The sequence below is a fragment of the Rhipicephalus microplus genome, chromosome 9 (assembly GCF_043290135.1).
Source record: "Rhipicephalus microplus isolate Deutch F79 chromosome 9, USDA_Rmic, whole genome shotgun sequence".
Taxonomy (NCBI): Eukaryota; Metazoa; Arthropoda; class Arachnida; order Ixodida; family Ixodidae; genus Rhipicephalus; species Rhipicephalus microplus.
This window is the reverse complement of record NC_134708.1, coordinates 12,792,038-12,819,360: the sequence shown is the minus strand read 5'-3', so window position 1 is coordinate 12,819,360 and position 27,323 is coordinate 12,792,038. Positions and strand designations below refer to the sequence as shown.

General features: G+C 46.7%; 1 protein-coding gene across 1 annotated transcript; it reads left to right on the top strand.

The window, feature by feature from the left end:
- The first annotated feature begins 152 nt into the window (after positions 1-152).
- On the top strand, positions 153-27,022 carry LOC119163483 (uncharacterized). Its single transcript, XM_075873146.1, has 10 exons — positions 153-481; positions 1,958-2,062; positions 2,141-2,230; positions 11,302-11,429; positions 12,433-12,625; positions 14,451-14,654; positions 20,153-20,335; positions 20,516-20,613; positions 23,829-23,923; positions 26,751-27,022. The coding sequence occupies exons 1-10, from the start codon at positions 329-331 to the stop codon at positions 26,816-26,818; spliced, it is 1,317 nt and encodes a 438-aa protein (XP_075729261.1). The 5' UTR covers positions 153-328; the 3' UTR covers positions 26,819-27,022.
- Positions 27,023-27,323: the final 301 nt, after the last annotated feature.

Genomic DNA, 27,323 nt, shown 5'->3' with positions numbered 1-27,323 from the left:
CAGCAACCGCGGGCGGCGCACTGCATTGTGAGACAGCTATTTTTTCAACTTGTTGTCGTCAGGCGCAAAGCCACGCAACAACTTCCGAGGGGAGTGCGGAAAGTAAACACGCATTTGTCGTTAGCGTGTGCTCTGTCTCATTCATTGAGAGAAAAAAAAAGAAAAACTCGCATGTGCTGCTCACCGTCGCCGCTGTTGTTTCAGCGGAGCGCGAACAGCCCCGAGCGTCCGTGAAAAAGGCGTTGTTCCCTGCAGCGTCGTTGCTTTTGCCGCACGCAAATTCTGTCTGCGGACGTTCGTGGAACCGTCGAACCGATGAGGCGCCGGTATGCCGTCCGAACCACGCTGTCAGCCTAGCGCGACCGATTCCCGCGGCGCGGCCTACGAAGAATATCTGCGCAACCTGAAAGCCTGGGAGACCAGCGTCAAGATGAAAGACACCCAACTTCGCGCCCTGAAGTCCAAGCTCCAGCCAGCCACGGTAATGTGGCATTCCTGCATCCATTGCGTGCGCCGTTCTGTGTGGTTTTTGTTTCGTGCCGCCGCATACCACGCGACAGCGTGCTTTGCCCGGGCACGTTGTCTGTGCGACTGCATTTCCGTGGCCCGTCACGTGAATTAGCGGCCTCTATAACGGGCCCTCAAGATCTCACTGACATGGCATTGCGCACAGACGCAGCTTGTTTGTTTTCTGAATTACGCAGCTTGTTTGTTTTCTGAATTCAAATTCGTTCCGAATTCATTCTTCGAGCAAATCATGAGCTGTGAAAACGGTTAGGTGTGCTGCCCACGTGCGAACTCTTTGTTCATTGTTATTGCGGCTTCCATAAAGTGACGAGCCGCGCATCTGATAACCGAGTAGAAGGTGGTGAAGTTCTTACCTTCTACCCGTTCCTACCTTCTGAAATTTTTCCTTCTTATTTGGAATTTCGTTTATGGTCACAAGTGCAAATGGTACACCAAGCCCAATGTGGTGTGGTCTTTCTCTCATTGTTTTGTGCCTTGACGAAAATCTGACAGGTGGTCGAAATCGCTAGAGCCTTCCACTATGGTATTCCTCATAGTCGTATCTTAATTTTGGGATTAAAAATCCCAACAATGGTTATAATTTTGTGCTTTAACAGTGACCCAAACATTCTGCCTATGTTATGTCAGAGAAGTCAGGGTAGTGTATGGCAAGAAAAGAATATAGACAAGTAACAGTGACCCAAACATTCTGCCTATGTTATTTATCTCGGAGAACTCGGGGCAGTGTATCGCAAGAAAAGTATGTAGTCCAGTAAAATACCGCAGCCTGTGTAGACACATTACACCATTAAAAAATGTTCTAATGGTGTCTGCAAGATATATTTGCTGCCTGATGGTGGCAAGAGTACAGGACGGCTTGATGTGTATGCACCCAGAAGCAGCTGGTAAGCCATGTATGTTTTGTGCAACTACACCTGTGTTAACATGCAATGACTAAATTGATACTAAAGGTGTCAGCTATTTTTGTTGAAAGAGTGTAAACACCGAAATGGTATTGTAAACTGACTGCAGCATGAGCTTAGCGTGCTTGCAAGAAATACAGTGATGAATATTGACAGTTATCGCGTTAGGGTCAAACTCTCGTTTGAATATCCATTTGATGTTCGGTGGCACTTGTATCACGTGTTTATCAAAGCGAGAACACTTCCAAATGTTCTCTTTCTCTCGGGCACTTGAGTGAAATACACTGCTGCTACTTTTTTCACGAGGCGAATAGATGAGTTCGCATTGCTGTAAACTTGATGGGCATGTATTACTTAGCTATTGTTTTCTATATTATTTTATTTTCTACATTTGAGTTTTTCTTGTTTTTGCTGTGCTATCTTGTTTGGTATGCACACTTGGTACAAAAGTCCTTGCATTGGGAAATTGTCTGCTAGCTTGTCACTGTTGGATGTGTTCATTCAAACACATGTGTTCTTTTATCCAGGAGCCCACGCCCGTGAAGAGACTCGCTTCATCGGAAACGCCGTGTCCTGAGGATGAAGGGTTGAGAGGTTCAGAGTCCACGGTTGCATTAAAAACTGTGATAAATGTATGTACATAAACATGCCACCCTATGTCAGTATTACCAACAGTGTCCTCTTGCTTGTGTTTACTTCTTCATTCCTAGGATGAAAGCACGTCAGAAACCAGTGGGAGCGAAGACGAGCAGTTGCAGGCTGAATGGAAGCGGCAGCGTGCTCTTATTGAAAAGGAAAAGGTCAGTGTCCGACGCATTTACATTTCACATGTCTTGAACCGCATCCAGCTGGCTCATACCTTTGTTGCAGACAGCTAATACCTCTTTACATGTTGTGTTTGTACTTAATTAGATCACATTTAAGCAATGAAAAGCATGAAGGTCGCTTCACTCGCTGTAGCCGCAGTGCTTCTTATGCCAGTGTTTTGTTGAGTTGCATCAAATCAGATGCTTAAGGAGTAATGTGCTAGCTTTATACCATATAATGTTCCAATTTGTTGTTGTCACCTTCATTGCTTCTTTCTTGTGTTGAAGCTGTGACTTTTTATACCTAATGTGCCTGTGTTTCTGTATTCGTAGTTGGTTCAAGACAGGCAATGTTCCAATGAAGTCATTTCTACAGTTGAGAGAAGTTTCCTTCTTGAAATAATGGCTTTAGCGTGAGACATCTATGGTTTGCACACCATCAATCACTGTAGGAACAGTCGTTTCATAATCATATTGCCTTGCAGTCGGACATTGCCTTAAGGGAGATGCGGGTCGAAAAAACTCAAGTTTTCTAAAAAATTACCGATTCTTTTTTTTTTATCTGTTTCGATAAGATTGGCAATGATGAAAGTACTGCTCCAAAAGAGAAACGCTGCTTCAAAGTGTAATATTTGCTAGTACTACTCCAAACCTGCTCTGAAAGGATGTTGGCAAACTAAAAAGAATGAAGTTGAACCATGGGACCATTGTGTGAGGCTAAGTGAAACCAAAAGGAAGCTGTATACACTGTCATCCTAGTATGCTACTGAGTGGCGTAAATCCAGAAAAATCTCAAGGGGTGACACATATCAGGCCATGGGGTCCAACTCGTATTTTTAATAGGTGTTTTATTTCTATTTACAGGGGAATTATTCATGCTTTCAAATAAAATTTCAAAAAACTGAGCATGGGGTTCGAGCTTGAGCAATTGCATTGTTCTATTCAGTCTTTTTTTCACCTTTTTTCGATTTATGTAGTTCACACAGTTGAGGGATGCAGTAAAAGATAAAAATCTTTTTTAAAATGTTGATTGCTCTGTACTCTGTAGAGAAGCCGCCGAACTCTGATGTGGGTCAAACTCTCAAGTGTTCTCTAGTGGGTCTACCCAAAAAGGACGTCGCTCGCGCTGAGAGTCCGTGCTTGGCCGTTACTGTCGCCATTGTGTATACTCGTTGTGTGCCTGCTAATAAAGGCCATAACAAATTGGTGGAGAGTGCTACGATCCCCTTCGATGCCCTTGGAACTGCGCTCACGTACCCTGCAATCTACCATGTCCCACGCCGCCTCTCAGCAAACGCCTCCTCCCATGCCACCCCCTTGTCCCGGTGTCCCCAGGATCCGAGATCCACCCATCTTCACGGGCGCCGATGGCACTGACGTGGAAAACTGTCTCGCCATTTACGAGCGCTAGAGCGTCCCCAACAAATGGGACGAGGACAGCAAGTTGACAAACTTGGTGTTCTACCTTGCACGCGTTGCAAGCTTGTGGTACAACAACCACGCGTCCGATTTCACAACCTGGTCCGATTTCAAGACCGCTATCACCTACGTTTTTGGCCGCCCTGCTGTTCGTAAGCTGCAAGCCGAGCAGCGCTTCCGCGAACGCGCTCAGCAGGCCGGTGAATCATTCACAAGTTACATAAAGGTGTCCTGGACCTGTGCAAGAAATCCAACGAGAGCATGTCCGAATCAGACAAGATCCGGAACGTCATGAAGGGCATTGACGATGATGCCTTCACGATGCTGCTTGCCAAAAGCCCAGGCACAGTAGCTGAGGTCATCACGCTGTGCCAGAGCTACGAGGAGCTCTGCCGGCAGCGTTCGATGACCCGTCGCTCCACACCACGAGATGCAAGGCTTGCTGGCTTGGAGGCAAGATGTGATCAGGTGGCGCTGCTGGCAGACCTCAAGTCCTTCATCGCATGCCAGTTCTCCCTCCTTCCCTTTGCCCACCCACCGGCTGTTCAACAATCGGCAACTACTATTCTTCCACCCATCCGCCGAGCGATTGAGCAGGAAATAGCGGAGGTCATGCCTGCGTACCAACCACAACAACTTTCGGCACCTGCACCCCCAAGTTACGCCCAAGTGGTCGCCAGGCCGCCTCCAGTCGTTCAAGCGCCTGCACCACTGACTTACGTCGAAGCTGCTCCACGACCTCTGTCCCTTGCAGCGGGTATGCCGGCTGCGTATGTTGGCGCAACCCGTCAGCCTCATTTTCAGCCCATCATGCAGCCTTTCGAGCCACCGTTCTGGGCTAGACCCACCCCGGCGAACCGATGGTGCACACCCGACAACCGGCCCATCTGCTTTGCTTGCGGTTACGCCGGTCACGTAGCCCGTTATTGCTCTCGAGTACAGCCGGCTCCCATTTCTTCTCCTGTTGCTGGCCACCTTCGCCATCCGTATAACGACAAACTGCCGTCTGTGCCAGTGTCTCGTCCAGGTCCATCTCCTCGAAGGTCGCCGTCACCACGACGTCGGTCCCTGTACCCCATGCGGCGAAGTTCGGCTGCTCATGAGCGGGAAAACTAGTCGTCGCAGTCCCAGAGGTAAGGACTGCGACGCTATCGCATTGTGAAAGCCCTCAGAGCCGCCCACCTAATGTCATTGATGTGCTTGTGGACGGTGTTCATGCATCTGCTCTTATTGACACTGGAGCTGCCGTATTAGTTATGAACAAAAACCTTTGCCGCTTTCTTCGAAAAGTGACGACGCCAATTTCCGGGTTGTCCCTTCGTACCGCTAGTTCACATCGTATTCATCCTACAGCAGGCTGCACAGCTCGCGTTGTTGTTCAGGACGTTCTGTATGTCGCCCAATTCATCACCATTCCTGCATGCTCTCATGACGTCATCCTGGGATGGGATTTTCTCTCCCGCAACGCCGCCGTCATTCATTGTGCCGCCGCCGAAATTGAACTCTCGTCCTTCTCGCATTTGACGCCAGAAGACGGTCCCTCGACACTGAGCAAGAGTCTCGTGAAAGACGATACTATAGTGCCTCCAAGCTCAACGATGGGTGTATCGGTCTACTGCACTGGTCTCTCCGACACAATTGCACTCGTTTCGCCATCCGACCGTGCTTCCAGAAGGAAAGGGTTGCTAGTGCCTTTCGCGACCGTGCAAATCACCCAGGGCAACGCCGCTATTTTTGTGACCAACCCATCCCCGTACACTGTTACCTTGGTTCGAGGGGAATGTCTCGGCAGAGTGGAACCAGTCGACGACGCACAAGTCCTGAACGTACCCGAAGACTCGCGTTGTCCCGGTTCGCGTACCATCAGTGCTGTTTCTACTTCTGATCCATCATCTCCTGATGTATTTGGCCCACACATTGATGACAACCTTACGTCAGTACAGCATTCCCAGCTTCTGGACCTGCTGCAAGAATACCGTTCTTTCGATGTCGGGTGAAGTTCTCTCGGTCGCGCGTCCACTGTTACACATCGTATCGACACTGGTTCCCATCCACCGTTACGGCAACGTCCATACCGCATGTCGCCTGCTGAACGCCGGGAAATTAACGAGCAGGTTGACGATATGCTTTGACGCGACGTCATTCGGCCCTCGGACAGTCCATGGGCATCTCCTGTTGTTCTTGTTGCGAAGAAAGATGGTTCTGTGCAGTTCTGTGTAAACTACAGACGGCTCAATAAGATCACTCGCAAGGATGTCTACCCCCTGCCGCGCATCGATGACGCAATTGATAGCCTTCACGGAGCCCAATTTTTTTCTTCTCTCGATCTGCGCTCGGGGTACTGGCAAGTACCCATGGCTGATGACGCTCGACCGAAGACTGCCTTCGTGACACCCGACGACTTGTACGAATTCAACGTCATGCCGTTTGGTCTGTGTAATGCACCTGCGACATTTGAGCGCATGATGGACACCGTTCTGCGCAGCTTGAAATGGCACACGTGCTTGTGTTACCTCGATGATGTCGTCTTCGCTCCAGATTTATCCACGCATCTCCAACGTCTAAAAAACGTTTTCGCATGTGTGAGCAATGCCAGCTTGCTACTAAATCTGAAGAAGTGCCGCTTTGCAGCACGCCAACTCACCATCCTAGGGTACGTCATGTCGAAAGATGGCATTCTTCCTGACTCAGCCAAGCTTCGGGCCGTGGCCGAATTCCCCAAACCTGCGTCCGTCAAAGAACTGCGTAGTTTCGTGTGCCTGTGCTCATACTTCCGACACTTCATACGAAACTTTGCCACGATTATATCACCACTGACGAAGCTCCTTGGAAGTAACGGGCCCCTCAATTCGTGGTCGTCAGAGTGCGACAACGCGTTCTTGAAGCTCCGCCATTTGTTGACGTCTCCTCCCATTCTCCGCCACTACGACCCTACGGCCCCAACGAAGGTGCACACGGACGCCAGTGGTGTAGGCCTCGGCGCTGTCCCGGCGCTGTCCCGGCGCAGCGTAAACCCGGGTTCCCTGATTATGTCGTGGCATATGCAAGCCGTACGCTCACGAGAGCCGAGACAAACTACACCGCCACCGAAAAAGAGTGACTGGCAATCGTCTCGGCCCTTATTTGTTTCGACCTTATTTGTATGGTCGCCCATTCGATGTCATCACCGACCATCATGCACTATGCTGGCTGTCATCATTGAAGGATCCCTCAGGCCGTCTCGCCCGTTGGGCTCTTCGCTTACAAGACTATGACATCCGCGTGCTCTACCGCAACGGACGCCAGCATGCCGACGCCCTCTCGCGCTCCCCTCTGCCTGAAGCTGACGTGCTCTGCTCAGTATCCTCGGTTGCTGCTTCTGCCATTTATGTTGACATTATCGCTACCGAACAGCGAAAGGATAATTGGATCGCCCCACTGATCGACCTGCTCTCTGATCCATCCGCAACGCCATCCACGCGTGCCTTGCGTCGTTGAGCTCACCATTTCGCCATTCGCGACGGCCTCCTACACCGACGCAATTACGACGCCGATGGCCAGCAGTGGCTACTCGTGATACCCCACAGTCTGCGGATACCCCGCAGTCTGCGGTCGGAGATATGTGAATTCTTCCATTCTGATCCGCAATGCGCGCACTCTGGGGTATTCAAAACCTACCATCGCATTCGACAACACTACTTCTGGCGCGGGATGTACCGCTACGTCCAACAGTTCGTTCGCTCCTGCCTCGCTTGCCAACACCGCAAACCGTCCGCACACGTCACGAGTCGGTCTGCAACCGTTACCTTGCCCTGACCGTCCGTTTGGGCGCATAGGTATCGATTTTTATGAACCACTCCCTCTGACGTCCGCTGGCAACCACTGGGCCATCGTCGTCGTAGATCATTTAACGCGATACGCCGAAACCGCCGCTCTCCCTGCGGCTACTGCGCGTGATGTTGCGTCCTTCCTACTGCATCGATTCATACTGCGCCACGGTCCACCCCAGGAGCTTCTCAGCGATCGAGGCCGTGACTTCTTGTCAGAAGTCGTCGACGCCATTCTCACTGAGTGCCATTCTGTCCACCGCAAAACAACTGCTTACCACCCGCAGACGAATGGTCTGACCGAACGCTCTAACCGCACCCTCGGCGACATGCTTTCGATGTACGTCGCCGCCAACCACACGAATTGGGATACTATACTGCCCTTCGTCACCTACGCCTACAACACCGCCCCTCAGAGCACGACCGGTTTTTCATTTTTCTTCTTGCTGTACGGAAGGCACCCGTCGCACATCATCGACACGATACTCCCGTACACGCCGGATCCATCTGAGTGTGCACCTATTTCCGAGACAGCCAGGCTAGCTGAAGAGTGTCGCGAGCTGGCCAAGACATTTACGACGCATGAGCAAGAGCGGCAGAAGAATATTCGTGATGGCTCCGCCACTTCTGAACCCACGTTCCTTCTTCGTTCCGTTGTATGGCTCTCAATCCCGACCTGTGTAGCTGGCCTTTCTTCCAAACTACTCCCGAAATATGAAGGTACCTACCGTGTGATCGAGCGCACATCTCCAGTCAACTATTTTGTCAAGCCAATTGAACAATCTTCGGACATGCGCCATCGGGGCGCGACATAGTCAACGTGGAGCGCCTGAAGGCTTACTATGACCCGCTCGTAGTGACAAGCTGTTAGGTCGCCAGGCGGCTCCCTCTTTACCCAGGAGTAATTGTAGAGAAGCTGCTGAACACTGAAGTGGGTCAAACCCTCATGTGTTCTCTAGTGGGTCTACCCAAAAAGGACGCCGCTCGCGCCGAGAGTCCGTGCTTGGCCTTTACTGTCGTTATTGTGTATACTCGCTGTGTGCCTGCTAATAAACGCCATAACAACTCAATTATATCACGTGCCAAATCTAAATCTCAAGTGGGACTCTTGCAAGGGGTGTCCTCCCCAGCCTGAGCACCAGGAAAGTCCGGACTCTCTTGACCCCCGCACCCCGCCCACGATTTACGCGAACTATACTGCTTTTATATTAGCTACATACCAGAATATGGCATGTTTAATAATAAAGATATTTATTAGATGCTCAAGTGATATTTTAGACCAGGAGTCGTTAGGAACATTCATCCGAAAATACCAATAGCAACCCTAAGCTATAGCATTTTTTTCTGCTCCAAAGACACTCAAGACTGCTCCAAAGCACCATTTTTTTCTGCTACAAAATCTGTTCCAAGAAGCAAAATGTCGCTGCAGTGACTGGATTACTACCTCTACTGTTATGAACAAATCTGTCGAGACTCAACTGGAAATGCTTTAAATTGCGTCTAAAGAGCACAAGGTAGCTGTTGAAAGGTCAAAAGGGTGCAGTCTTCGAGCACCTTGCCCTGATAATGCGCTGCCGCTCGCCATTGTCAATCGCATGAGGCGGAGAGTGGAGCCTCACTCTTCTAATAACAACGGTTTTCCATTTTGCTGCAGTGCAGGAAATAATAATACGAAGCACGCCTTTGTCGCATTTTTCTAGCACTGTGACTGGCTTTTAAATAACCTGATACGGAGTGGGGACCGCCATTGGCCGCTGCGCGCCTGTATGTACTGTGAAGCCTACTTGCAGGGTTCGTGTCTCGTCGAGCAGCGCAACTGAACGCCTTTCTCGTGTGTTTATCGCCGTTATGGATGAAAAAAGCCGTAGCTCGGGCGATACAAGAAAGCTGTTGTGGCAGTGCGCTCTGTAGGAATGGGCTACGAGCAACTGGTCCAATTTGCGGCAATTCTTGCTTGCAAAAGCCAGTGCATCAAAGTCATTCACAGTCATCAGCTAGAAAGTCCGTGATGCGGCAATGGATGCCATCTGTGCCACTCATGTGAGGTCGAGGGATGTACAACAGCACGTAGCCCAAACACGGCCACAATGGCTTCGGCACTGTTGCGTCCCTCGACACTGGACTTAGTTTAGATTTCGAAGTCTTGTCGAACTTCTCTCTAGCTTGCAGTCAGCGTGAGGCTCTGCCAGATGGACAGAAGAAGTGTGGCAAGCGTTTCGTGGCCTTGTCTGTGAGCGAGATGTCTGTGAGGAGTCGGCTCAAAAAAGTCGTCAGGAACAAGCTTACGGTGCTGGCACATTTTATTGGCTGTGACCACTACAAGGATTGTTATTTTTAGTTTGTAAATTCAAAAGTTAAAATTAAAACTTGTTTTTCTCAGAACACAAACTTTGCCCCTCCCCCCTTTTTTTCAATGTGCCCCTCCTTTCATTGGTACTTCTGGTGCTCGGATCTGCATGAAATTTAGCCCAAAGATTTTCCAAAAGATGACAAATGCAATTATCTAGTTAAAATTTCAATATTTTTGTTACATAATAAAAAGTTATATGTAAACCTTCACTAGAGTAGATGACATATGAACTTTTTCATGTCTGTAACATTTTTCATATGTGGTTGCTAATTAGTTATTTGCATTCTACACTTTATTTGAAACATTATGAACTATGAATGGTAACAAATTATGGTTGGTAAGTGGGGTAAACCCCACTTACCAACCATAATTTGTTACCATTCATTACGTCCCAGCTACCAACATATATGATTATGAGACACACCGTAGTAGAGGGTCTCGGAAATTTTTACTACCTGGGGTTCTTTAACGTGCACCCAAATCCGGGCACACGGGCCTACAACATTTTCGCCTCCATCGGAAATGCAGCCGCCGCAGCCGGGATACGAACCCGCAACCTGCGGGTCAGTAGCCGAGTACCTTAGCCACTAGACAATCCCGGCGGGGCGGTAACAAATTATGGAAGTTCAGTGATGAAAGGGGGGGAGGGGCATAAGGCTTGAGGTTATCACTTTGTCATGTTGTAAAGCTAAAATTATGCAACTTACAAGAAAATTAGTTGTATATTTGAAATCAGCATAAAATGTCCTGTAAACAGCTTGAGTTTCAAGGTGAATATTAAAAAAAAAAGTGTCTTTGAGTTGCATCTCCACTTAACTATGTAGCACATCTGAAGGAGAGCGGTCATAAGCGTGACGATTATGTAAGGAGTGCTTACGAGTTGTCAGCATCAATAATGTAACAGGGCCGCTCAGTACGGAATGAATGAAAAATATGAGGAGGGAAATGCTATTGCTTAAGGTAGCATATATACATTACCGTAAGTAAACAAAAATTCATTAAATCAAACTGCTGCTCGCATGGAATGGCATCTAATATGATTGCTTTCGTACTTGAAATCTGCGTGCATGTTTATCTCAACATAATTGGAACTCGTGTTTAATAGAGCACATTTTGCTGGTCTCGTCAGGTTTCATTTACCAAGAGTCTGCTGTTGTATGTTCAGCTGAGATTACCAAGTTCTAAGTTCTCAGCCTTGTCAGCTGCTCTCACCGTAATGTATGGCACTACAAAGCAGTAATAAAACTGATTGGAACAGGTGTTTATATGTAGCATTCAATGTTGATACAATAGCATTCAGAACAAAGACACTTCAGGAATAACTTAAGAGTTTTTGAGGTTGAAAACATCGGTAAACTAGTGGCCTTTGTTTCAACCAGTTTTGAGCTGTCCCATCAGTTAGACATTAGCAATCTTTTATTGCTGGTGTAAAACACAGTACGGTACTCTGAAAATCCAAGTGCTTCATTGGGCCAGTCTTGTTTGTGCAGGGCAACAGACTCTTCAAAGACGGCCGCTATGATGAAGCGATTGAAAGCTATGGCATAGGCATTGAATGTGACCCAGTGAATCCAGTGCTCTATGCCAATCGGGCCATGGCATTCTTGCGTAAAAACATGTGAGTTGCTTGCTTATATCAGCAATTTCACATATTCAAGAGGAAATAAACAGGAAAACTAAATCAGCTTATAGTCTGGAAAATTACCTAATAGAAAAAAATGAAAAGCATAAGTAAGCAAATGCATGATAGGAAATGGCTAGTATAGAAAAGAGAAAATTGTGTCAAGTAAGGAACAGTGAGAAATTCCAATACAGTAAAATTTAAGTAATGGCATATTTAAAAAGAAGGTGTGGCATGCTAACCCTCTGCATCTCTTATTCCTTAACCTTCTTACGAATTTTAACCCATCTCTAATGAAGACTGTCTGAACAAGTCTTGATTTGCATAGGTTCATTTTGCGCAATGTTCGCACGAATTATGGAGAATGGACTGTTCACTTTGCTGCTGTCTCATTGTGAAATGCACAGCCATTTGGGTCAAAAACCTCGGAAAGTCCATCGATTTAGCCATGAAATGAAAAAATAAAGCCTTCTTTATATGACACATGTGTCATGATGTATCATTGAAATCGTTTTCGCTCTCATTATTTTTATTTAGCAGAGTGTTACACATATTTCCCTATGCTCATTCTTGTATATGTTTGAATGCCTTTGTTTTGTCATAAATACAGTAATTGTCAATGTATTGATGTGTATTTATACATTTGTTTATCCATACTTGCACGCCATCGTACATATTTTGCAATCAAACTTGTGCATCAATACGACACCAATTAAATCTTTACCACGAGATCTCCTTGTATTTATTTCAACTAAACGTGCAATCTTCAGCTCTAAGCTCAGTCCCTGTTGGCAGCAAGTTGTCTTTTTGTCTACTATCTTGTCACCCATGTCACATTTATCACAATACGCTGAAAACAGTACAATTAACATACTTATGTCTTCGTTGTCTGTTGGTTTTTATTGTGGATATGTTTCAGCTTCTAATGCAATTTTTATTTTTAATAAAAATTGATTGATTCAAAATCGTGTGCAAACTTCCCTTGCATTCGCCTGGTCAGGCTCGGCGCTGCTGAAGAAGACTGCTGTAGGGCCCTGGAGTGGGACCCAAAATATGTCAAGGCCTATCACAGGCGGGGTCTGGCTCGGCAAGGCCTCTCTAAGGGGGCGCTAGCCGCAGAGGACTTCCGCATGGTGCTCTCCCTCGAACCAAACAACAAGGAAGCAAGGCAGCACCTGACTAAACTAGAAAAGGTAAAAAAATGGCTACTCAAATAATAATTACTGCTGCACATGTGAAGGCGGGAAGGGAGAGAGTGAGAGAAATATAAACGTTTATTTAGAAACAGTGTTCCGAGCGTGGCCCGGTATCACCCTAAGGTGGGAGGGTTCCCTAGTCCAGGAACCCTCTGGCTTCGACTGCCCTCTTGGCCCTGGCGACTTGTCGCTGGTTCTCGAGGACGAGCTTGGCCTCCCACGTTCCCATTAGGGGATCGTCGTTTATTCTTGGGGCTTGGTTCTGCTCCAGTTGCAAGTCGTCGTTTGCATGGCACTGGCATACCAGGAGCAAGTGTGCCAGAGTGTCCGGTAGGCTGCAGAGCAGGCACATGTAGTCGTGTGTCGTTGGGTAGAGGCGGTGCATTAATATGCCATGTATGTAGGTGTTGCTTTGCAGGCGTCTTAAAATCTCGCTCTCTTCTTTGGTTATTCTCGGGTGGGGTGGAGGATACACCCGTCGCTACAGTTTGTAGTGTTGAAGTAGGGACGAGTAGGTGTTTTCTACTGCCTCCATCTCTGCAGCCACGGATCGGGTATCCTTTGGTCCCAGGGCAGCGGCGTGGGCCGCTTCATTTCCCTGTAGACCCTCGTGTCCAGGAACCCAGATTACGCAGGTATATTGAAGTGGAGAGCTCCGCCGTTGCAGGATGTTAATTGCGTCGGCTGAGACGCAGCCCTTCGCATAATTCCGGCAAGCAGCTTGTGAGTCAGTGAAGATTACCGCGGTGTCATTACATGCTGTGGCGGCGAGAGCGATTGCTGCTTTTTCTGCTGCATCTGATTTGCGTGCCTTGACTGTGGCCGACGCTAACTCTCGGCCTTGAGAGTCTACAACGCTGATAGCATACACGTTTCTACGGGGGTACTTGGCCACGTCAGTATAGCGGGCGTTCGGGTCTTGTCTGAACTATATCCAAGCCAGTAAGAGATAAACAGAAATGACAGAACGAAATTCCGACTATCAGAGGGTGTTTTGTTAATGGAATGAGCGTTGCTGTAAAAGGGCCAAGCTTTGTTTTGTGCATGTTCATGGTGATGAAATGCATTACGTCTCTACACATTAGAACGTTACAACACACCAGCATAAAGTAGTTGCTACTTCGCAGCTGGCTATGAAGTTCACGCGTAATGTGTGTAAAGTGCACGCTTGCTACATAGTATTCTTCTAGCAGCAGCTCTGTCTTCAATGATGCATTACTCTAAATATGGTCATGAATAGTTTGAAAAGAACAGGATATCTAGTATGTATATCTGATGCATGATTGCATGATAGTGTGTGTGTGAACTTGGATCAGTGTTTGAGTACTAATAAATTTGACAGTAATAATAAATATAGCTGGAATCTTCAAGCATAGTGATGAATATGGGGGACGGGGGCATTCAGGTGTATTTCTCAAAAGGGCCGTTACACGGTCACCCATCAAATTGTACTTTTTACCGAAAAATAGAAGTAGAGGGTCAATTGTGCACATGCATATGCAAAAAATGGACTACAACGGAATATTCAATTTCCAAATCGAACTCCACCCATTGCAGGCAACTGTGATTCTACCACAGTGTGTGCAACATCACGTGCTTTATGGGCGAAAATTGGGTATCATGGCCCTTTCACAGATAACCACATGAATTTTCTAAAAGAATTATTACAGCACAGTGACCGGGGAACCCTTGTTTCAGGGCTAGTAATATTCTCTCGTCGTAAAAGCTGAAGGTGAGGCTCACATTTAATTGCCAGCGATTAGTTTTTGTTGTTGTTATTGTTGTTGTAAACTGTCTTTCTCTGCTCCTCATCTTTTTTAAGGAATTGAAGAGTGGAGGTGGTGACACGGTCACAACAGAGCCTTCCTCGCTCGCCCAGTCTTCGAATGCCAAAGAACCAGCAGCTCGAGCTGAAAAGCCGCCGAAGAAGGGCTCTGCCACTGGGAAGGCGTCCCTGCCCATCAGAGCGGTGACTGCAGTTAAAGTGGAACCCCTGAGCAGCCCTCGAAACAGGAGAGCAGCAGAAGTAAGTAGTTTGTGAATACTAGTACTATTGCTGTTCAGGATGCTGACTTGCATTGTCAAGCAATGGCTGTCATTTAAATTTGAAGCCAAGCAACACCCTCTGCTTGCAAACCACGGTGGTCCTAAGGTGTGTGGCTTGTTGGGCTTGTGGTCACACACTTGTAAATGGAAAAAAAAAAAAAAACATTGCCAAATGAAATGAAGCACAACTGAAGGAACACACAGAATGCTTAGCAAAAAAAGAGGTTAATTACCTCGCGTATGCCTAATGATTCGGTGTGTTGGAATTGTGCAATTTTATGTTTCTATAGCCTTCATAACTTCTGTAATCAAGAGATTCTGCCTATGTATCATGACGAAGGCTGTGAAAGTTGGCCCACCATTGGTTTCCCGTCAACTTCTCTTTATATTGCGTCGAAGCAGTAACACCTCCACTTGTTAGCGTTCATCCTGTGCGTTTCTTTGCTTGTGCTTGTCTCCTTTTGAGCTGCTTTTTCTATTTACATTTGATGGCTTTCTTGCCAAGTGACCAGTTTTTTGACCTTCGTACCCATTCTAATATTACTTCAACCAGTAAAATTATGGTTTTTCATTTGCATGTAGTTCAAGGATAATCCAGTTTGGGTATAGTCTCTAATTTCATTCCTTTGTAGCCCAATTACGAAGCCTAAAAACATTGACTCGATCTTATGACTGCTTCAGTTGTTACACTAAGGTACTATGACCAAGCTAAATGTGCTCATTGCAGTTGTGTCAAATGAGCAGCATCATTGTACAGTCGAACTCCGCTACAACAAATGCCGCTTCGACGAAACTTCCGCTGCAGTGAAAAATTCATGGTTCCCTGACAGCAGTCGATAGGAGTCAATGCATAAGTATTGTCGCCACAGTGAACACTTGTTCTTCTGCCGTCCCGCTTCAACGAGATTTCACGATAGTATAACAATCAACCTATATTGAGAGACCGGTCAGCTCATACGAAAGGATGGTGACTTCTTGACACACACCGTGTTTTTTGCTGAATCAGAAGGTCGAACTGCTTCTCTAAACAGTACACAGGGTAGTGACAGGTGCAAACTGAGGGGCACCTAGCATCGCTTGCAAATCATCCCTAAAAATACCAAGCCCATGCGATTTTTTTTACCAGAGCGTGGCAGATAACTTCAGAGGCCAGGGACCCTCAATTTCGATTCTGTTGATCTCCATGGAGGCGCTGTCCAGACGTGAAAAAGACCGACTGACAAGTTTGTGGACAGTTCGCGAGCAAGTTTGTGGAAAAAATTGGGAGACCCTTAAGCTTTGCCTTTAAGGGGGGAGGCTAACCTGGAGACCGAACTTTTTTATTTTTTAAGATATATGGATGAAACTTTCAGGGGTTGTTCACTACAATAAAACTAGCACAACTGCTAAGTTTCACGAAGCTGTGTTTCTTAGTTCCAGAGTTATTGAGGTTTAAACTGGGTGCTTCACATGGGTGCCTGAGGAAGAGTCTTGAGAAATCCCAGGACATAGTAGAAAGCTGAAATTCATTGTGGTCATTCTTTGATAGCTATCCCAGGGCGCTACAAAGCGGTTTTTTTTAATCCCCCCCCCCCAAAATTTTCGCGCAACTTTGAATTTGATGTAACCAGTAATGACCAGATTCATCAAAAATTAATTGTTTATTATAAATTAACAGCACCAATTTTCAAAAAAAGGAGCTTGTTACGCCCTTGCAAGGAACAGAATAAAAAAAACGGCACACAAACCTGATGAACGGTTTTCGAGTTCTTGCTTTCCTCAGCACCACAACTAGCAAAAAAATCCGTTCTGAGAAAACAGGCCGAAAAAGTTCAGAACACGTGTTTTCTTCAAAAAGCTCCAGCACAGTAGCTAGAAGTGTCCTGGCGCACTCTTTTCTTCTTTTGCCTGGCCTCCATCTTCTTTTGGCGTCTTTTAGAATTCTTTTTTAGGCGTAAAGCGTCTTTTTCACGAGCTCGCTGGATGACCAGATGACCTGGTTTAAGTCCAGTGGAGTCCGATATCACTTGGGTTACTTTGCAGCAGCCGGCATTGTAGCGCAGCACTGCTTCATGCAGTGCTGTTTCTACCGCGATCAAGGATGAGTGTTGTTCCTTCGGCATCAGAGACCACAGAATGGAGTGGAATGATTCTGATGCATTTTGCGTCTTCGCTCCCAGGCAGCGCTGAAGAAGCGACTTTTGTGACAGTCTTTCGTAGATGGGCAGCATAGCTGCAGCGACATAGTCCGGTAGGCTGTGTTTATGTTTTGGCTGTGGCTCACGCTTTGCCTCTGCAGCTCTATGGCGGCACCACGATTGAGCCCCCTCTGGGCAAAGTGCATGGTGAGGGTCCTGGTCAGTCGATGTGACGTGGTGATATGTTGCCATCACTGCACGCTGCATGGCTGTTAGGTCAGTTGAATTGTTTCTCAGGGCCCAACCATAATATCCTGTCAGCTTTTCAATGAGGGCTTTAGTCATCCCCCCCTTCCCACTCAGTGGCTTATCACTTTTCTGCACATTGTTTCGAAGAGCACTTCCAATCCTTTTCTGAACATGGTTCAGACATTCTTCTTTTACAATTGGCACTAGCCCGTACACATTCTCTTCTGTGAGGGCAGCGAAGGTACGGCTGTCTCCGTCGGACACAAGAGTGGTGTACCGCAGGCCATGCTTGGATACAGACCGCCCAAAGAGAGTCAAGCCTGCCTCCACTTCCATGCTTCCCGATTTTGCGTCTGTGTTTTTCTGGCAAATGTGGTGCTTTTGCCAGCTTTCTTATGCTGCATCTCCAGGTTTGGGCCCTGTTTGGCATCCAAGGCAGTGGTTTGAAAGAACTACAGCATCCAAGATGAGACCTGTAAAGAAGTCAATTACCGATCCCACTCCGATGTGCGATGTGTGACCCCGCTTATGCCATGTGCCATCGTACACTACGGTGATGTCTTTGCAGAAGCTGGGGTCCCTTTCTTTATATGTTTTGATCACTGCTGTGGCAGAATCAGCATAAAACTTCTCCAAAGCGGTGGCCTCTGGCTTCCTGAACGTCTCTTTCAAGTGCTTTTGAAACATCTTGTGGTGAAGACCTCTGTAAGAGACGTTCATGGCAGCCCAAAAGTCATTAAGAGCTGTTTGCCCCTTGCCTATTTGCTTTATAGCCATTATGGCGCGGACATTTACATCGAAGGCCTGCGTGTCCTTTTTGCGGAGTGATGTCCATAATTTATGGACGGTGCCACAAGAGGCACACACGACTTCAAGTTTAAGCTTGGTGCTCTCTCGGACAGTCATAGCACCTTTCAAACATTCTTTGCACACTGTGCGGCTGAGCACGACGTTAAAGATGTTCATTTGAACGAGCGAAAAATGTTCGCCCTCACTTGTCACTGCAGGTGCAAGAGCCGGCTGCATCAGTTGAAATTTCTTCTGCGTCGCCAGCGTAGACTCGAGTTCAGCGCGAACGGCGTCACGACGTTTCGCATTCGCATCGATTTCTTCCTTCGTTAGGAAACGCGTCCGCAGATGAAGCGACGGTCCAATCACGCTCGATGGCGGCACCGATTCAGACGAAGGGCAGGGTCCGGCGATATCAGAAGCACTCGGTGTCACACTGGATGGCATCGATTCGGAGCACGTGTCGAGCCCGGCGATCTCGGAAACACTCGGTGCATTTGCGGCTCCAGCCACACTCGATGTGTCGGATTCTCGACTGGCGACAGCCGACAACACAGTTCCGTCGCTCCAAGCGTCTACGCAGTTGGCACCCGCAGCAGAATAGCGAAATTTCGATGATCGTACAAGCCGCATAGCGCGCCTCCGCGCACCGGACTTCCGCACTGACTTCGGCTTCGTTGCCGGCATCGCCCGCAACAACAAAGACGAAAGGCACAGAACTAGTGCAAAAAGAAAAAAAAAACGTGAGAAAAATGATCGAAAAGATAGCACAAGGCGAAGAGCGGCTCGTAAGCAGACGTCTGTCGAGGCGGACGGAGCAGAGAGCAACAACGAAGCGAGCGCGCTGGACGCGCCATCGAGAGAAGCGACCGCCCCCGCTGCTGCACAGCAGCCAATGGCGGGCACGCTTTCTCCCGCGAGATATGAATGCGCTGCTCTAGCCAATCAGCGCTCCGCATCGCATCGCGGGAAAACGCCAATAGCGTCTCAACTGTGCTGCCGACGCCATTTTGCAAGGCGGCAAACGAGAGAGAAAGAATTCACGGTCAAAACAACACCAAGATGGCGCGGGACGACCGCATGGTCCGGGAATGGCGCGCGCGCGAAGTTTGGTTTGATTTCGGGATTTGCGCCTGTTTTGGACGCTGCGACGGCCTCGAAAATAGTATTTTTTTGCACTTTGCGGTTGAATTAGGTGCTGATAATTACAGAATAGGTAGTTTATGAGACATGCAACCCAAAAATGTGGTTTTCCGAAAACCGACTTTTTCGCGATTTTTTCGGTTTTCAAGGGCCACGTCTCCCCTTAAGCGTTGAACGCGATAGTGAAATTTGGTGCCTAGTGCACCTTTCAACCGCTAAGTGCATACTTATTCATATGTTTTGTTACATACACAAGCACGAACACACACACAGTAGATTGGACCGGCGCGCGCTATTATCGCCGAATGGGCTCGTTTCAATTGTGACACCTGTCGAACAAAATGCGTTAAAGAAGCCCTGAAACACTTCTTCAAGTATTCAATTTCAATTCCAGGCTCAGATATTTATTGCTATACAACAAACTCAATCTTGAACATGTGGATGCATTTTAAGAACCTGAAAATGTGTGGACGAAGTCTAAAGTTTGCACCACCAGAAACTGCCGCTGTTCAGCATTCCTTCACACTGCTGCTGGGTGCAACCGCGGAACGATGCTTTTTTCCGATTCTAATGCTTATAATTTTGTTCGCGCTTGGCCAATGTGGTAACTTATCGAGCGGCTTATCAGAATAAGGCAAAAGTCACTGCTCCACGATACCCTGCCTCCGTCTCGGCGTTGTCGGATACACTTTGACGGCCGACAGCTGCTGGTGTTAACGTGTTAATGCAACTGTTTGGTTCGTTCACGAAAGCAGTTTTAGGCGTGATTTCAGCATGCTTTTCACCATGGCCTCGCTATGCATGGGTGAGAATCGCGTGATAATGCTGCTGGGAAAGAATAGGAAGCAGCACACTCTTTTTGAATTTTGAGAATAAACGTTCCTTTGTTTTGATAGCTCAGATCAGGTATATTTTTTCGATTTCACTTCAACGAAATTTTTTCCACGCCCTCTCAGTTCTATTGTAGCAGGGTTAGACTATTCACACATAACCTTATGTCTACATGCCATCAGCAGATTTTGTTGCGACGTTTTGCTTTCAGTTAGGTGAGGCCTATCCTTTAGAGACCCATTTCAGCAGCAGTTAAATTGTAACCATTTTTTTTTACCTATGTACTGTATAAGTGTGATCATCTTTCGTTTGAGTCCATCTTCAATAGACTGTCCCTTCCTGTTTGCAGAAACCGCTGAAGAGGGTGCCCATTCAGGATGTGCCAGGTGGAACACCTTTGAAAGAAGGGTGGGTGGCAGCAAGGAAGACGCACGAACCGGAGCTCCCACCACCTGCGCCGACTTCGTATCAGTTTCAGGTTGACTGGAAGCAGCTCGCACCATTTCCTGAGCTGCGCTACAAATACCTCCAGGTGCAGTCTTGTTGTTGAACGCATAGGTTCAACACATAGGTTTGTCTGTCTTTGCTTTGCATTTTGTCGTGTGATGCTTTGAAGCTACAATACAGTCTACTGCAGCTCCAATGTAAGTGTTGGAGGAACGTGTTTTTCTATTTACCTTGAGCACCTGGTTGCTTTTCTTTTTCTCCACAGCAAATGGACCCGAGCAAATTGGGAACATTTTTTAAAGAGTCGATGGAGACTGAGCTCTTTTGTGACATCTTATGCATCCTGGAGAACCAATTTGTGAGGTGTGTATGGGCCGTTGACTGGCATGACAACTTTCATTACCTGTGTGCATGGGCGTGGCTAGCGCTACAAGTCGGGCGTGTGCTCGGGCATGTTGGTAACTCGTGTTCACTTTAATCACGCGTGGTAAGAACAAGGGTGGAAAGGGTCGACATGGACAGTTACTGCAGCCGCGTCATTCTTTTTCGTACTTGTTCTTATTGTTCATTATAAAAGTGAACACGAAGTTAGAAGATGTTTTCAAAGAGGCCCTGATCAATTTTTGAACATCGTCGAAATACACTGCCAAGTCTGTTGCCAAAGCTTCTATGAACATGTGAGCCAAATATTGTAGCACTTCACGCAGCGGGAATATTGTAGTTACGTTTCAGGGATGCCTAGAAATTGCTTACTGTTGTCTCAGAAAATTGCATCATAGGAGGAAAGGACACTGTGATTGGCCGATCTGAGCATTCTTGCCCTACATGGTTACCACATTTGCCACTTGCTGGTGCTGCGTTTGCTCGGAACAATACGCGCCTACCATAGCGTGTTGAATTGCCCTTGTGCATCTGATGCTACATTTGTCTGTTTTCTTTTTGTTTGATTTGCTACCAATTACATTTATTGTACCGTTTTGAAACCTGTCTATGCCACACGCACCCCCCCTAACGTAATGCCTTCGGGCCCTTATGTTGTAATACCGTATTTACTCGCGTAATCTTCGCACTCGCATAATTCTCGCACCCACCACATCGCCCAACAAAAATACGATTTCTTTTTTTCCTCGAGTAATTATCGCACACCTGAAAACTGCCACAATAATGTCGTCTGCTCGTTTCCACCACAGATGATTATAGCGCGTGCCGTCTGGCGCTATCTCTTAAGCATCAAGCCTACTATTATTGCACGGAGATTCAATCCAAGCCAAGCCAAAGTGGCAAGTGCGCGTTGCGGCGTGTTTTATACGTTGTGTTGGTAATCTCGTCACGTTATCGAGTGATACTGAAGCTACACGGCTTCTTTTAAGTTGAAAGTGATAGATCATGCACTAAACAATGGCAACAGGGCCGCTGGAAGGCCCTTTGGAGTCTACGAGTCTTGTGTTCGCTACTGGTGACAGCAGCTGAAAGCCACCAAGACGCGTTCGGCCTGCCGTGTGCCTAAAACTGGGATTGATGGTAAACTTCATTTTCTTGGAAGGAAACTGCAAACGATTCTGTTAAATAGCCATCAGCCCAATACTGAAGTCCTACGCTTACCTTTTGAGGACTTCTGTTGAACGACCAACGCTACCGCTATGCCCGCAACGCCCCCAAGCTTTGCGTATGGTATTCTAATTCTCGACTATTTGCTCGCACTTTTTGTGTCTTAAATAAAGCTTGGTGTTAGATGCCGGTGTGAGAATCGGATTTGCGGCCACTTCGTTTTCTTTTTCACTCTGTACGTTTTAGTAGAAAGTTTTCTCCGTGTGATTCTCGCACCCCCCAACTTTGCATCGGTTTTCTGCCAAAAAAAAGTGCGAGGATTATGCGAGTCAATACGGTAAATGAAGTGAAATGCCTAGTAGAATTGCACAGTAATGACGCTAACATGCTCGTTTTCCCACCGAACGCGAGGCACACTTTCAAAGGTAAAAACTCCCCTATGCACTCACCCAAGATGAGTGGAAGGCCAAAGCAGTCTCCTTTTTCTTTTCAGTTGATGTATTGTTCCGGCCCTGCAGCTCTCTGAAAGCTTTCTGCGCCTAATGTGTTTTAGCATTGCCTCCAGGATCGGAGGCACATTACCTAGTTTTGCACTGGCCTGCCGATGACCCATATAGCTTCCTGTAAATACACTAGAGGGAACTCTGGAGCTACGGTCTACGGGAGCTGCAACACATGGCGCCTCAGCCGGCACGGGAATGATGGGCATTACACAGATTTGTCAAAACTTTACTCCTTCGGCTCCGTTCGGTATCGCGTGGCCTGGAACTACTTTGTCAAATGAAGAAAATTAGCAAATCTTCCGCAGTTCCACTTCACTAGCTTGAACTTTTAGACTCGCCAATTCGAATCGGTTCATGAAGTTCACAAAAACCATTCTTTTATACAAAACCAACGCGAAAACACAAGAACAATCAAACCCATAAGCATGAAGATTAAGTACAGACGTGTACTACACATCATTCTCATGGTGGCGGAATGATCGCAGCGCCAGAGCTCCCTCTAGTTAATTTTGGGGAACGCTCTGTGTTGACCTAGTGGCGATGTCATGTGATGACATCATCTTACAGCATGATGACATCTTTAGGACGTCACAAATTTCGGTGGTCTTTGACGTCACGAGGCCGTCGTATGGTGACGTCATCGAGCGTTTTTTCGCATCACTTGTGCTGACGCAGTCGATGAGCAACCCCAACACATGATGCCGGTCAATTTTTCATGTTTGATCGACATGTAGGGCCTTTTTACCCCCTGTAAAAAAAACGCACTCAAAGTTGTGATGCATATTGACGTAGCATTTAGCCTTTCTGTCACCCCTTCCCATGTAGATTTCAGCGCACATGCCGGTAAAGAGAGAAAAAGCACTTCAAGCATTCAGCAATTCTCAGTTACTCTAGTTGTACATGACGGATTTGAAAATTATTTGTGGCGATCGATTCGTGTGACAATAAACTTCAATGCTGAAGTCGTTTGACGAGTACTCTAAAAAGCATTGCAGGGCCCCTCTAAACTTTGCATTAGAGAGCCACGTCATATTTCAAAAAGCTCCGATATATGTTTTGATGTATTTTGAATGTTGTCAAAACTTTCCCACATATATGTCACATGTAAAGGAACACGACTTGCAAGTATAGATATTTGGAAATGTTTAAAGCATAGGTTAATTTAGAAGTTAAAGGGGTGGTGCCATCACGTTCGTGGCATACGTGTTTTTTGCTGTGTTTCCTTCAGCTCAAGGAAGCATGATATGCACACCAAGATTCGTGTATTTTCGCTAAATATTTTAATATTGCTCTACTTATGTGGACCATTTTCCGTTTTGGTTTCGTGTTGCCGAATTGGGCAGTGACGTCAATGCATACAGAGGAAACCCACAACAGGCTTGGGATAGCCTCGAAATTTGGTGTCGCCACCCCTTTAAGTTTGTCGCAGAAGTGCTACGCATGAAGCATTTAAAAAAAGCAGGACGTTGCTTTGCAAGGAAAACGTTGCGATAGTTTGTCTTTTTTCTTTCTTTCCTTCTATTTTAGGGATGGTGTAGATATCCACCCCATTTTGAGCAGCCTCCCAAAAGTGGGCCGCTTCTCAACGTTAGTCATGTTCCTTGGAAGTGAAGACAAGAAGCGTAAGTTGCGATACGCATATACAGTCCAATCCCGCTGCAATGAGGTTTCTGCTACGATGAAATTTTGGCTATGATGAAAAATTCTCGGTTCCCCATCAGCAGTCCGTAGGAGTCAATGCATAAGTATTCTCGCTACAACAAAAACTTTTTTTCTGCCGTTCCACTTCAACGAAATTCGACGATGCAATATCCTGGCTCAGATATTTAATGCCATGTAGTAAACACAACCTTGAACATTTTGATCCATTTTCAGAACATGAAAATACACCGATGAAGTCTAAAACAGCCATTGGCACCACTAGAAACTGAAGCTGTTTACCAAGCATGGGGGCCACCGCTGCTCGGTCGTGATGGCAATAAGACTGCCCTGCATTTTGCCACGGGCCTGCTTCTGAGCTGCAGACAATCTGAAGCTGAAGCTTCGTTCATGGTTCCCTTCACGCAGCTGCTGGGTGCAATTGCGGAACAATGGCTTTTTCTATGCCAGTGCTTTTGGTTCTTTCTTGTCTTTCTTGTCCCCTTCCCTAATCCCCCAGTGTAGAGTAGCCAACCGGATCTTTTTGGTTAACCTCCCTGCCTTCTCCCTTTTGTTGCTTCCTCCTCCTTGGTTCTTTTCGCGCTTGGCCAGTGGTGTCACTAATCAGAGTGGCTGTTTGTTCGTGTCATCAACAAAATCAGCCAGCCGCGAGTGGTGGATGATAAGAATAGCATAGAATAAGGCAAAAGTCACCGCTCCACGATACCACCCCTCTATCTCAACGTTGTCGAATGCACTTTGACGCCGGACAGCTGCTGGTGTTGTCGCGTTAGTGCAACAGCTAGGTTCGTTTACGAAAGCGGTAATGGTCATTTTTTTAGGGTACTTCTCACCATGGTGTCGCTATGCAATGGGTAAAAATGGTGAGAATTGAGTCGTGACGCTGCTGGAAAAGGAAAGGCAGCAGCCAACACTCTTTGAATTTGAGACATGTTGCCATGGCTCAAATTGCCATGTTGAGCCACGTGCGGCCAGCAGCAAGAGGCTGGAGCCACGCTGGCGATGCTAGTATGTACACCGTAGCTGCGTCGGTGCCGACGCAAAGACTTATCCGTCACCTAGGCTACCGCCCTCGTACCACTCAGCGAGTGCGTAGAGTGCCGCAGTCTTTTTTCCTTTTCTATATTGCTCCCTACGCCTTCGTTTGTTCCGTACGCATCCTCTCCTTCTTCACAATGGCTTTGTGGCTCGCTCCCAAGCGGCGCACCCAGCGCGCCTCCTTTTCAGATGCGCACTCGCTACAGCTTTTGTCACAAAGATTTTGCGGCAACCGTACTATAACTGGTCTTTCATCTTGGGGGGCTGCATAATGAGCGGTATGTGTATAAATGTGATTCTATGGGAGGGTAAATGGGGTTCGAAGAATACCGCATTGTAACCCATCCTTCACTGCAAGCAGTCACGTTTCAAGTGATCTACATTGTACAAGCGTCACTTAGCAACTTGCGGGCCACGCAGCACACAGTCAAGTTGATATATTCGAAGCGGAGGGCGCCAGCTGCAACTGGCGTAGTCATTTCTTTTTTTTCTTTTTTTTTTTCGCTGATGCTGTCTGTCTGTTCACTTTACTTGCTCTACATGTGTGAGCAGCCAACTTCAAGCGGATCAATATGTGTGGAGGGGCTAACGGCATTTCCTATTGTCTAAGGGGCTCTGTAGCCTTTACAGTGCTGAAAGGAACTTCCGAGACGGGGTGTAGGTATATTTAAAATTTCTCTCGGCAGTGTCATTGGGTACAGCCTCAAGCTCATGAGCAGAGCGCATGAGCAGCCGGTTTTGCTCATGCGCTCTGCCTTGTGAAAGTTTCAAGCTGTGATGTGGTGTGTCAGGAGCATGCGCAGCTTAACAGTCATGCCGAGCACGCGACAGCCCACAACTGCTGCAAGGTATCACGCCGTAGAGCGAAAACCAGCCGCTTTCGTGTGCTCTACACAGACATGGATGCAACTGTGAGACACATATGTGCTTTTAGCTCTAATTTTTTGTTGAATTCTTTATGAAATTCGTGAAACGATGGGAAGGTTTCTGTGCAGTTTTCTGCGGCCCTACATGATAAAAAGGGGCAGGAATGCATGTTTATTGCGTGAAACAGTGAGAAAGTGTTTTTTTTGGACTAGCTTTATAGCCGTCTGTCATGAAAGCCATTGGATAATGCCGCAGCCTGGTTAGCCAGACTTCACTGATCCTTTGGGCTTGATGTCATTGCGTGATAAAGAACCTTTTTTTTTTTTAAATATTGGTTGCAGACCTGCCCCTTTATCTTAATTCATTTTTTGACCGCAGTTGTTTTGTTGATATTCATGATATTCCTGGCTATCTTATTGCTTTTTCTCTGCACATGGGTACATATGTACTGTATTTACCCAAATGTAATGAGTTTTTTTTTCCTTGATTTTCTCTGCCCTCATGTTCTGATCATTTAGCGAAATTCCTGTTGTCTAAAAAAAATGCAATGATGCACACAAGTCCTTTATTTTTTATGCATTTTTTTCTTAAAAGTTTGAACATCACCTTGCAATCGTGGTCACATTACAATCGAGTAAATGCGGTAATTATTAATTGAATTTCAGTGTTTCTCCCCAAATAAACCTTCAGCTGTAAGTTGGCATTCGAGGTGCTTTCTTTTTTTTAGTGTTTATCTGTTATAGTGCTGCGATTTCCTTCTGGAATCAATACAAACGTGCTCATTCTACTCTCCTTGTCAAGTATGTGCCGGTGCCATCGCATGAACTGGAAGCTCAGGAGCTTGATTTGTCTTGGTAACAAGACCTTCTGTTTCCTACATTTCAGGACTGGCGAGGCTACTAGCCATTGCCTCAAAAGTTGATCCGGGTCTCGCACTCCACTATGGATTGTGATGGGAGAGGTGGAGAGTCGTTATGTTGCTATAAAAGCACAGATCATACTCATTGTTGCCACGAGTCACTCTGAAAGCTTCATGCAAAATTTTTTTTGCACTGTAAAAAGAATGCAAACTCCTCACCACAACATTGTTGCACATTCTTTGCTCACTGCTTTGTAGACTGTTGGTGTTTTAAATAAATGTGTTTTGAAAAATCGCACAGCTGCAAGGCTCATTAATATGTCTGTGGGCTCCGGATGTTGCTCTCTCTTTCTCTTGTGACTGCTATATATCACACATGTGCAAAGAATGGCATTGGTAATGTACAGGCTACTAATTATGTAGTAGTTACTAGACTGAATTTTCTTATAATGTGCATAAAAACAGATTTTCACATCTTGGACAAAGACGAAATAAAAGTTCGTATGTGGTAGTTCATGGCTGATCCTTTATATAATAAAGGCAATATATCAGACGAGTGTGGGCATGCTTGATTTCGTTGGAGTATTTTACCACTATTT